Source organism: Choloepus didactylus, chromosome 10 (genome assembly GCF_015220235.1).
Source record: "Choloepus didactylus isolate mChoDid1 chromosome 10, mChoDid1.pri, whole genome shotgun sequence".
Lineage (NCBI taxonomy): Eukaryota > Metazoa > Chordata > Mammalia > Pilosa > Megalonychidae > Choloepus > Choloepus didactylus.
In genome coordinates, this window is record NC_051316.1 from 100083506 (window position 1) to 100096749 (window position 13244).

The 13244-nt window shown below is 37.5% G+C and overlaps 1 protein-coding gene and 1 pseudogene across 1 annotated transcript; both read right to left on the reverse strand.

Moving 5' to 3' along the window:
• Nucleotides 1-1555: 1555 nt before the first annotated feature.
• On the reverse strand, nucleotides 1556-3119 carry LOC119545313 (annotated as a pseudogene).
• Nucleotides 3120-11021: 7902 nt separating this feature from the next.
• Nucleotides 11022-11960, reverse strand: LOC119504714 (olfactory receptor 50-like). Its single transcript, XM_037797169.1, has one exon. The coding sequence runs from the start codon at nucleotides 11958-11960 to the stop codon at nucleotides 11022-11024; it is 939 nt and encodes a 312-aa protein (XP_037653097.1).
• Nucleotides 11961-13244: the final 1284 nt, after the last annotated feature.

Here is a 13244-nt window from a genome sequence, read left to right on the forward strand (position 1 = left end):
TGTACTTCCTATGAGGCCTTAGAAGGAAATGATGAATGTGTTACTGGAAATTGGAGGAAAGGCAATCCTTGTTTTAAAGTGTCAGAGAACTTGGCAAAATTTTGTTCTGATATCTGATGTCTTTTCAAGGCAGAATTTGAAAGAGATGAACTTGGATGTTTGGCTGAGGAAATTTCCAAGGTACATGTGTAAAGAGCAGCCTTGTTTCTCCTTGCAGCTGATAGGAGAATAAAAGAGGGAAGGTATGAGCTGAGATCTTAACTCCTGGCACAAAGAAACCAGAAATTGATGGTTTGGAGAATTCTGAGCTTCCAGAAAATGAGTCCCCAGAGACTAGTGTTCCAGTCACTAGCTGCATAAGGGCTAAGTTACATCTTCCCACTTTCAATTACTTACAAAGGGATGCATCTTTATCTTTGGTGTAAATTTCATTTTCGACAGAGCTTCCATGGATAAGAGGTTCTTTCAGTTGCGTTGCAAAATTTGGCAGAATTTTCCTCCTGGTTCTTACCATATCAATTACCTATAGCAAGTCTCAGTTTAGATGTAGATCTTTATTTTCAGGATATGCATCTTAACTCATGTTTGCATTACATGTGTTGCTCTTAATGACTTAGTCCAATTGTTCTCTCCCCAGGCTCCACGTCAGAATCACCTGCCAAAGTCTTGCATTGTGTTTAGATTTTAAGAAACCATAGGAGACACAAGCTCATAATTAATCAGCTACTCTATTAGGTAAGCCAGAATTCTGAATTTCCTTCTCTAAATTCAAGGAGTGACATTGAGATTTGTAGCTCTGAAAAAATATTTTATAAATTGAGAGAGAAACTAAGGGGCTGCTTGCTAAACTATGGGTTATCATTAATTTTCACACAGACATTTTATGAGTGTCTTAATTATCTATACAGCTAAGTTTCACAAACATTGATACAAATTCATATGCAGTCCACATAAATGCTACTAAAGACTGTTGCCATGTCCAAACAACATCACATTTGGGAGTTCTATTATTCTTTAATGAAGGCATCAAATCTTAAACAATGAGAAGATACAACTTACAAAAAATGCCTAACAATCCAGATAGCAAAGAAATTGCAGTTAGAATTTCTGTTTCCTGAAAGGAAAACATATAACAAAGCAAGCTCCTTTCTGGCTTTTCATGTACATAAGGCAATAGTGTAAATGTTAAGAATGATAATTCACACTCCTGGCATACAAGATGTTTGGTGCTTTGAAGATCACTGAGATAATTGCATGTGCCAGATCTTGAGGCTTATTGTAAAATAAAGAGCCATAAAATAAAGTTAAAGCAAAGGGAAGTTGGTGCAGGGGACACAGATGGTTACAGCAAGTATCCTTCCATTGTGTCAGTGACTTGAGGTCTGGATGAACTCACAAGGTGGAGGGGAGGAGACAGGCAGACCAGTCCAAGCAAGTAACCAGAAACATGGAAGTGGGATAAGTACCAGCAAAAAGGTCACCCACAGAGTTTTTCAAGGAGGACTCTCTGACAGTGCCATTTGGTGAAATAAGAACTGAGAAGATGGGGTAACTGTCACCTGCAGAAAAATATATCCCTCCTGAGAAGTCTCCCCAGGGCCCCTTTCGTGTCTCTATTCCTCAGGCTGTGGATGAAGGGGTGACCACTGTGTACATCACAGAAGCAGTTTTGTCTTTGTCATTGGACTTGTTTGATGATAGAAAGACGTACAGGACCATAATTGTCCCATAGAATAGAAATACCATAGAGAGATGGGAACCACAGGAGGACAAAACTTTGCAGATTTCTTTGGTGGAGGGAACCCTCAGGATGGAGATCCCAATACGGACATAGGAGACCAGAATGCCAATCAGTGGTATGAGGATCCCCAGCGCCCCCACAGTGAGGATGACCAGCTCAAGCAGGACAGTTTGTGCAGAGCAGCAAGATCACAAAAGAAATGAGGGATATTGTTAACAGCACAGAAGAATGGCAGGGCCAAGGGGTGAGTGTGGGACATTTCACTGCTACATGAGAATAACCAGGACCCACCAACTAGTGAGCACCACAGGCTTTCTCTCATGATGGTGGTTGTGCCGGTTTGGATATATTATATTTCCCCAAAAGCCATGTTTTAATCCAATCTTGTGGGATATTTCCATTAGGTTGTTTCCTTGGAGATGTGATTCACTCAACTGTAGGCAATACTCTTGATTAGATTATTTCCATGGAGGTGTGGCCTTGCCCATTCTGCATGGGTCTTCATTAGTTTACTGGAGTTGTTTAAAAGAGCCAGACCAGACCCAGACACTGGCTGACACTTTGAGATGCTAGCCCAGAGTTTGCTCCAGAGAAGCTAAGAGAGGACAAAAGGCCCCAAGAGCAGCTGAGAGAGACTTTTAGAGAAGTGCTTGGGAGCTGACACAGATGCTCAGAGATGCTTGAAGTTGTGGCAAGAAGGACATTTGGAGATGTTAAGCTAAGAAAAACCCAGAGACATTTTGGATAATGCCATTTTTGAAACACAACCTGGGACTAGCAGATGCTAGCTATGTGCATTCCCAGCTGACAGGCATTTTCCAGAAGCCATCGGCCATTCTTCAGTTGAAGTTATCCTCTTGTTGATGCCTTAGTTTGGACACTTTTATGGCTGTAGAACTCTAAATCTAGGACCTAGTAAATCTCCTTTAGAAAAGCCAATGCATTTCTGGTATTTTGCATAACAGCAGCATTAGCAAACCAGAACTATGATGTAGTGTAGAGGGTGACAGATGGCCATGTACCTATCATATGCCATCACTCCAAGAAGAAGGTTATCAATACAAACAAAAAATATTTTTCAAAAATACATCTGTGTTCCACACCCTGCATAGGACATGGATTGATCCTGATTATGCATGCTTATCAGCATCTTAGGGACAGTGACAGGTGAAAAGGAAACATCAGTGAGGGCCAAGTGGCAGAGAAAGAAGTTCTTCGGGATGTGTAGATGACACTCCAGCCTGATGAGCAGGTGCCTCAGGACCCTGGTAAAGTACATGCCCAGGAAGAGGCTGAAGAACGTGCCCTGCTACTGTGGACGGATGGGAAGCCCCAGGAGGATGGATTCCAACACACTACTCTGATTCTCAGTCCTCATGCTGCTCTTTTCTATGCTGGGATGAAGGGAAAAGGGAAATGTCAGAGACCATGAAAGTGTGATTACAGTCACCAGAGTATGGTCTTTTATTTTCTCCTGGGAAATAAGAATGTCTGAATTCCCATTATAGTCATGCCAAAACAAGCAACATCCCCAACACCCAACATGATTCCTTTCAATGGAAACCAGAATGAATTCTTTCTTCTTCTTCTTCTTTTTTTTTTTTAAGAAACAGTATTCCAGTCCCTATGATATTAACTGAAAATACAAGATACACATTCCCAAAAGGTGATTTACAAACTTTTGTGACTTATACTTAACCTAGCTAAATAAGTCAGGGTGTGAATCAGTTCACACAAAGTCATGCAAACACAGCTATACAGAGAACTATCCCATATCCTATACAAATACATACCACATGAATTGTAGTCAGGAAGTTATACATGTTCAAATCACAAGCAATGGGTGAAGTCTTACGTATAGCATATAAACAACATAAATTCAAGTGAGAGAAGCATATATATTGCTGAAAGCAAATTTCCAACTTACTCTGACCTATATATTTATCCTAAGTGAAGGTATTTGGTGTATTAGTCAGTTACACGTACACAGACAAAGCCAAAGTACACAACACTCAATACACACACACAAACATGAGTAACTTCTCTGATAGTCTCTCACACAAATATACGCACACACAGTTAAGAGATTTGGGGGCTCCTTACCTTTGCCAGTTATGTGAGTTCAGATACTTTCTGCTTCATGCAGTTACCTGAATCCTCACATTTTCTCACTCTGGTTAAGCATTGTTCTCATACTTTCCTTTAGTTCTTTAGAAATAGTTTTCTTTAGACCTTTGAAAAATTTAGAGTAGCTGATTTAAACCCTTTGTATGGTAAGTCCAGTGTCTGGAAGATGGAAGGCAGTTTTTATTCACAGTTTTTATGCCTGTGTATAAATCAGACTTTCTTGTTTCTTTCATGTCTTACAGTTTTTTGTTGGAAATTGGAGATTTTCGGTAATGTATATAACATGGTAATATGTAAACTGGAAACCTCAAGGGTTTTTTGCTGCTGTTTGTTGTTGGTGGTGTTGCTGTTGTTTGTTTGTTTAGTGACTTCTCTGAACTAACTATGTGAAGTCTGTTTATTAGTTCCCTAAAGAGATAACCAGAAATTTATTATCTCACAATTCTGGAGGCCAGAGCCTAAAATCATGGGGTTCACAGGGATATGTTCCCACTGAAGCAGCTAAAGGAGAATTTTGGTTCTTTAAGTCACCCACATTGTGGCAGCCCTGGGAAACTAATACATCAGGTCTTTCCTGGGCATGTGCACAACCCCATGCATGTGCATAGCTTTCTAGCTTCATAGGAATATCTTGGACCTTTTCAAATCCCCCTGGGGGCCACTCATTCCCAGATTTTCCTTTTAAGCTTTGGATCTGCCTTTTATTTGCCCTCGCTTTTGGTGCTGCCTTAATCCACTGTGGTGTCTAACAATTGCTGCTGCGTCTTTTCAACAGATGCCACTGTGGGAAGGCTGTTCACAACAGCTGAGCTCTGATTCAGGTCAAATCAACACAGGCCTTGCAAGTAGGATTTTCCAGGGATCTTATAGAGAGGTCAAATCATAACAATTATCTGGAAATTGGTCTTTGTAGGCAATCTATTTCCATTCTGTCCTTTCCAGAGATTACAGGTTTTCAATGGAATGGTATGGCTAGTGATTTTCAATTCTTCCACAGGTGTGGGGATAGAAGCAAGATTAGGTAAAGTTTAAACTCCATAAACATGCTACTCTTGCTGAGATTCAGCTATTTTTCTTGAATAAACACTCTCCAGGTTGATGCAAGACTGGTTAATTTCCAGAAAACGTTGATTTGACCATTTTTGTTATCGTTCTCATTATTTTTGTGGAAGAGAGGATTTTCAGAGGTCTTTACCTTGCCATTCCTTTTATCTCTATATCTTAATTTCTTCAATTCTGTTTTTCATGAATTGTTACAGAATAGAGGATTTGGAAAATTAACAGGTTTATTAGTGATCAAGTATTGTTTAAGATATTAACTTTCTAGAATCTTTTTATTTTAACCATAGTTAGTTCCTTAACTACAGAAATTAGAGTTCTAATAGTGGAAGCAAAAGTACAGTGGCTATCTGTGGAAATAAATTTGTGACAGGAAAGAGAACAACCTTATCAACTACATTCACAGAATGCAGGATGTTAGTTGCTCCTGGAGAGTCAGTATCAGGTACTTCAGTGTTTCTGAGAAGTTTTTCAGTGTTTTGTTTTCATTTCAGTGACCTTAAATGATTTTAAGCATATTATGCTCTCTTTATATAACTACTAATTTTGAGCTTGGAACTTTGTAAATACACACACACAAATTCCAGAGCAATCTTGCTCATCAAGCTCTTAGAATAAGTCATAATTTAATTTTTATGTTGTTTTTGAGATTTTTTATGAATATTGTTAATAATTCACTGCATCAGGTATGTAAAAGAAGTAAGAAATGTTAAAAGTGATAATAAGATATGTATGTAGAGAGAAAGTGATATTCAACACCATGAAAAAATATTTGGAAAATGGAAAAAATGTTTGCATGTTTGGATATGAGCATTTTTCAGTGGGAATATTCTTGAAATTTTGGATGTGATAATCATTTGTTCTGCAGAATGACCTGTGTCTTTCAAGACATGGAGTAACCCTGAACACTGACTACTAAATTCTAGAACCAGCTCCAGTCATTGGACTAACCGTAAACATCTCCACACCTTTCCAAAGCTCGCTTGGCTATCACCCTGTCATTGGACTAACCGTAAACATCTCCACACCTTTCCAAAGCTCGCTTGGCTATCACCCTGTCTTTAAAACACCTGGAGAAGTTAACCTACAGTATTTTAGGTTATTTTGATAGCATAAGTAATTTTGGAAGAAAGCTGTTGTAGTACTTAAATACCAGTTAAGCATTTTAAAAAGTACCAAATTTTAAAAAGTACTGCCTTTCAAGGTGTGATAAGGATGAGGTGAGTGAAGCACATTTGAAAAATGTGTCTTGTGCAAAATTTAAGGGGTACCCAAAACTCATTAAGTTAAATAATATTTTAATGCAGTATTTTACGAAATAAAAATGAGTGCAAAATCTTGATGAACAAACATCAAGATTTTAAATACAGACAGATCCAATCCTCTGCTTGTACAACTAAGCCTCACTTGTTTCACCCTAATCCTAGCCCTGTCAAATTGTGTCTTAAGTGGTCTTCCCCTGGAAGTATTGTGTCTTTTTTATCTGGAGTCTTTGAAGGTTTTCTCTCTATCTTTGGATTTCAGCAATTTGATTATGATGAGCCTAGGTGGGTGTGTGTGTGTGTGTGTGTGTGTGTGTGTGTGTGTCTGTGTTTAATGTATCTTTCTTTGGATTTGCTCAGTTGTTGTAAGTTGTTGCTTTTCACCAAATTTGAGAAATGTTACGCTTTTATTTCTTCACATATATTTTCAGCCCCATTATCTCTTGTACTTTTCCTTCCATGACTCAAATTGTACATATTTTATGCAACTTGCTATTATACCAGAAGCCACTGACTTTCTGTGCATATTTTGCATTCATTTATTTCTCTTTTCCTCAGAGTGGACAATTTCTTTTGATCATTAAAGTACACATACTCTTTCCTTCTGAAAATGATTTTTCCTTTCAGATATTTAATGTTTTAATCTAGAATCTACTTTTGTACTTTTATTAGTGTTTCCATTTTTTTCTGCTGAAATTCTCCATCTGTTCACTCATCTTATCCATCTTTTCCTTTCTGTCATTAAACATACCTAGGATGACTGCTTCTAAGTATTTTGTGTTGTTGCTTGCTTTGGGCCAGTTCCAAAATCTATGTTTTCTTGCAGTCTATTGCTATTCACTGCCCCTTTCTTGACAGTGGTGCACTTTTTACCCACTTTTTCATGTATTAAGAAATTTTCCAGTGTTTTCTGGGAATTCTGGATGGCGCATTTTGTAGGGAGTGTGGTTTATGTTGAATTCTTTTAAATGTGTTGGCTTTTATTCTGGCAGGTAGTTAAATTATTGGTAGATCCCTTTAATGTTTTCTGAGTTTGTTTTATTCTTTGTTATCCCAGGCATATTTCAACTTTGTCCTTAGTTCTTGGATATGTCCCTCTCTCTAGGACATGGTCATACTCCTAAGGCAGAGCTTTCCTTGGATCTCAGCTCAATATCTGAGGTGCTCAGTAAGGTCTCTCCACCCTGGATGGACCAGGACACTAGTGGTACTATCACCCCTCCATGGCCTCTGTAGCAGAGGTCTCTGGTAGGTCTTGCCCTGTGCATTCTCTTCCCAGTCTTTGGCTGAGTATCCATATATAACCCCCTGTATACTTCTGAGTTTTGTATAGCACTAATTCCAGTTGCTTCAGCAGCCCCAAATTCCAATCTCTGACCCTCAATTCCAAGACCAGTGCTCTGAGCTTGAGTTATTGTCTAGAAAGTGCCCCAGGGCAAAAGTAAATTATATTTAATGTATCTTTCTTTTTTCAAGAATCACAGATCTTCTCTGCCTGTTGTTTAACACCTACAAACTGTTTTGTTATATATTTATCCAATTTTTTATTTGCTGTGAGAAGGAAAGTCTGGTATCACTTACTCTGTCATCAATGGAAATACAAGCTAGGTAATTCATTTTATGCCTCTTTTCTTTTATGATATATGTATTTAAATCTTTAAATTTCTATTTATGCACCACTTTACCTGAACCCCACAAGTCTAATATTTCGTATCATTTATTAGGAAAACAATTTCTGATTTCTATTGTGATTTCTTTTTGACAAATTCATTATATAGAAGCTTATTACTTAATTTTTTATTGCAGCATAACTTATAAATACTTGCTTAAGCCCACACATTTTAACTTCCCATCTTTTTGTATTTCTTCTTTTTTATATGCTAATGAAATGATCAGTCAGTTGAGGTATAGACCATTTTTAGGGTAATGATGCATAGATAAAAAATAAACCTATGGAATAGGGACCAAGTAACAACTTATGCAGATACAGAAATCAGAAAAATTATCAGTTGACCTTGCCAGAGTAGTGGAGAAAAGATGAATTATTAAAATAATTTTAAAGTCCTTTATTAACATGAAAAATGATTTAAATTAATCTTTATCTCACACCACATTAAAAACAATCCATGTAATGTATTCAGACTTTCAAGGACTGAAGGCAAATTTTAATATTTTACATGAAAATAGAGGATGTTATTTTTGTGCACTTGGGACAGGGGAATATTTTTTTTCTTCTTCAAATTCAGATATATTTGGCTTAAATCACAATGCAGAATCACATCATTTAGTAGTCAATGCCAGTTCAAAAATATATCATGGGATATAAATCTCCAAGTGCTATAATAACTGAGTTCTGTTGAATTGTTATCAAAGCATTTCCTACTGATATTCGATTATGCTAACTCCTAATCGTCCCTAGTGCAGATTTTTAGCCCCACGGTATTAATTAGGATAGGGGCACGACTTTCACTCTAGGAACTCAACTGGCTTCTATTTTCCAGGGTCACAAACTTCTCTCTAATTCTGGACAATGTTTTGCCCATAACAGCCACTAGTTATACAGTTTTGGTATAAGTGTGTGTGTATGCGTTGAATTGGTATTAATGCTTTTGAGTGCAAGGGGCATTTACCTTGACACTGACACTACAGTACCTCATCAACCAACTGAATTCTGCTCTTCAGCTATCTATGCAAGTGCAATAGAAAGGAAATCTGAGTGCATCCTTCCTTAGCCTCTGCTCCTTTCCTGATTTCATATCTCTTCCTTATTGTCTATAAAATGGGAAGGAGGTCATGAAATTTTGGTGGAAAACCAGCTATCACTCCCACAACTATCCAATAAATATAGGCCATTGTGCTCTATATTAAAAACTAAGGAAATAGAAAGTAAAGCCCAAGGAGATACAACTTCCTATTCCTCTGCAAAAATTAAAATGCTACTATTACCAAGTGTTGGTAAAAAGGTAAGATATTAAGGCTTCATACTCTGGTAATGGGGTTTTAAATTAGTATAACAATTTTAGATGAGCATTTACCAGGCATAATTAACTGGAGCATACTCATGGCCTACAGTCCAGTAATTGTTCTTCTGGGTATATAATTTACAGGGTCTCTTGCATACCTGCACTGGCTGCATGTACAAGAATGTTCACAGCAGCATTGTTCATAATAGCAACATGCTGAAAAGAAATGTTCCTAGAAAATAGAAGAGATAAATGAATTATATACTCAGAATGGAATATTAGATAGCATGAATTTTACAAAGACAATATTAGATGACAAAAGCAAAATGTAGAAAAAATGCAGTATTATTTCATTTGCATGCAGTTTTAACATGAATATTGAAGGGTCCATATAGAAGACGACCGTATATGAAGGTCCATACATATAAAAGTAATGGAATATTGAAAATATGCAAGATACTGGATACCTTTAAGAAGGGAAGAAGATACAATTAAAGCAGACACACAAGGGGTTTCAACAATATTGTTAGTTTTCTAAGTCATATATATATATAAACATATATATAGACAACATACTGTATTTAAACTGTGTATATATATGCTCCTTTGTTTCTATGCTGTTTTAAAGTTTAAAATAAAATTTCCAGTAAAAGGGGTTAAAAGATTGCTTAAGTCTGAAAAACGCTGAAGGGATTTAAAAAGCATAGACTTTGACCTCACACATATGGTACTTTTGAGTACCACCTCCACTAAATAATGCTGGTTTGATGACACTAAGCTAGCTGCTAAACCTCTCTTATTTGGAATTCCCTTCTTTATACCAATTGTTGCGAATAAATTAAAGAATTGCTATGAAAATACCTGTCAAAGTAACTGGAATATAGCAATGAATTTGGTTACTTTTGCCTTGAGCTGAGGCAGTTAGTTTCTCATGGACTAAAGACAAAACTTTAACATTTTCTAGGAAAACTGTATTTCAGATCTATTTGGATTAAACTACACCTAGGTCCTGCCCTGAATTCAATTCAAGTTGCGTGGATTTCCTGATATCATGCCCAGGAATTCTCAATCCTATTCTCTGAAAGGCTGAACTTCCTTATCAGAATGGACTGATCACCCATAATAATATCACTATCTAAAGAATCGCTTTACTGTCTGTATTCTCACTGCCATGCCTTACTCCCAGTTGGCCATTGTAGGAAACACAGAGGTTTCCAGATAAGTTGGAGTTCACTACCTGGGACTATACCAATTCTATCTTGAATGTTTCCTGGCTTTTTGCAGGGAACCACCTCATTATACCTCATTACCACCTCACTTAAAAAAAAACAAGTACAAAAAACGCTAATGCACATTTCACCATCACTCTGTGCTCACAACTGAAAACCAAAATATGGAAATGGATACAAAATTTGAAACAAAAGTAAAACTGGATCACTAATTAATGCCATTCAAACATAAATTCCAAAAGTATTACTGCATTAAACACAAAAATGAAATTATGAAAGAAATATTTTTGTTTTCTTGAGAAGGGAAAAGCTCGGTTAGATAAAGGATGTGAACTGTAAAAACAAAAAGTGAGAAGCTGTGATTACAAAAGATATTTAGAATTGTAGCAGAAGAAATATTCTATATAAACAACAAAAAACTTCTAGGAAATGTTTTGGGGCAGGAATAAGTTTTAATAATTGAAAAGGAACACAAAAACTAAACAGAGAAAAAACTAAGATCAAAATGAAAGAGTGGCTGTAGGAAGAGAGCCACATCAAGACTCAATAAGAAAAAGCTATTCAGAGAGGAAAAGGCGCTCACATTGCATGTGCAGGCAGAGCACATCTTGCATCCAAGTTGTGAGGAAAACAGTGCCCGTCATGATGAACGTGTTCCTTTACTGAGAATATTTCCCAGAGCTCCTTTCATATCCCGATTCCTCAGACTGTAGATAAAAGGATTTAGCATGGGAGTGACCAGAGTATACAATACAGCCACTATGACATCCTTGTCATTGGAGTTACTGGATGAGGGGAAAAAATACAGTCCAATTATTGCCCCATAGTACAGAGACACCACAGACAGGTGAGAGCCACAGGTGGACAAAGCTTTGTATATTCCATTGGTTGAGCGGACCCTCAGGATGGTGGCCCCGATGTGGCCATATGACACAAGGATGCAAATGAATGGGAGCATAATGACTACCGACCCCACAGTGAGGATAACCAGATCATTGACTGTGGTGTCAGAGCTGGACAACTTAAGTAAGGCAGAGAGGTCACAGAAGAAGTGGGGAATGGTGTTGTCTCCACAGAAGGAGAGATGGACCAGGAGGAGGGTGTGCACCAGGGCACTGGCACAGGATAGGGCCCAGGACACAATTACGAGCAAGAAACACAACCTCTGACTCATGATGGTGGTGTAGTGAAGGGGATGACAGATGGCCACATACCTGTCATAGGCCATTGAGGTGAGAAGAAAGCTGTCAAGATCACCAAAAAATAAGAAAAAATATACCTGGGAAATGCACCCAGCATAGGAGATGGATTGATTCTTTGTCAGCATGTTCATCAGCATCTTTGGAGCTGTGACAGATGAGAAAGAGATGTCAGTGAGGGCCAAGTGGCTAAGGAAGAAGTACATGGGGGTGTGGAGGCAAAAGTCCAGCCTGATGAGCAGGATGATGAGCAGGTTCCCCAGCACCGTGGTGAGGTACATGCCCAGGAACACAGCGTAGTACATGCTCTGCTCCTCTGGCCTGACCGGGAGCCCCAGGAGAAGGAATTCGGACACACTGCTCTGATTATCTTTCCTCATACTGTTCTTTTTTGCTGGAGATGAAAAGAGAGATGGAGATATGAAAGAATTAGAAATCATCACAACTATCACATAATGACAACATCATTTTGAACTAGTCAGTATGTGAATTTTAACCTGATAGGTCTCATACTTTTTACCCTATTAATGGCATTCAGTAACAATCTGGCCTCAGGTTATTATGTGTCTACCTAGAAACCAAAGCAACCTCTTTTGGAGAAACAATGAACATCAGAATTATTTTGTGAGATCGTACCAGGTTCAAATTTGAGGATTCCAGGAGTTCAAGACAAAAATCTGAGTGTAGGATATCAGGTCCAGGGTTACATCAATTACCAGTTTTTAGAAAGACTAGTAGAGACTCTCAATTGGTCTCTTACTCTCTCTTAACCTTCCCTATTCCTCCCTCACTCTCTTTGGTTAATGCTTTATTTCCTGGATTGGATAAACATAAAATATTCCGATGGTTGCTCTGATTCTTCCAGAAATCAGCATTTGGAGACTTGGTAAAAAAAAAAAAACACGTGAATCTAGTCAAGGCAAGGACACTAATGGAATCTATGTGGATAACATAAAAGATCTAGTGACTACTTTGTAATAAAGCTGCCCTTTCTTTTAATAAAACTCCTTCTATCCCTCTTTCTAAAGGAATGTTTAGGGAAGACGGAGAACAAAGTCTAGTTTCTCTTCAAAGTTTCTGCTTTAATTATTCCCTCAATTCAAAACAGATCACTCTTGCTCAAATCCTCAGAATACCTAGGTGTTTTGCCAGTGACTCATACTACATATTTTTCTTGTTATATTTCTAACACTCCTTATTCTCTGCCAGTACAGTCATTCCTGTCTCCTTTTTCTTCAGTCAGTAAGTCTTAGACTTAATCTTGTAGACATTCACAAAATAGTAAGGGAGAATATGATAGTTTCACCCATTAAAAATGTAATTCATGGTAATATTTAAAAACTATTTCCCAACCCTAAAGTCTTTCTCTTTGTGAGCTGAGAAGGTGCCTCATTATAAGAGCCATCACTCATCTTAGGGATTAACTAGCTTTTCCAGTAATGACAAATTCTCCAATTTGAGAGAGAGAATCTCTTTCAAAAATTCCTAAGTTATTCAGTTCACTATGTTACAATTCCTGTTATTTTATGTTATTGTCTAAGAATTATATTGAGCTTTGCCTTTCATTAGCATATTAATATCAATTAGTTTATCACAATAAAGTGCTATTTAGCTGTTTGATAGACATTTAGGTTATTTCTAATATTTTTCTATTTCCAACAAAA

What these genes read in the sequence shown, in the direction of transcription:
- LOC119504714 (XM_037797169.1), bottom strand. Translation starts at nt 11,960, where the DNA reads ATGAGGAAAGATAATCAGAGCAGTGTGTCCGAATTCCTTCTCCTGGGG.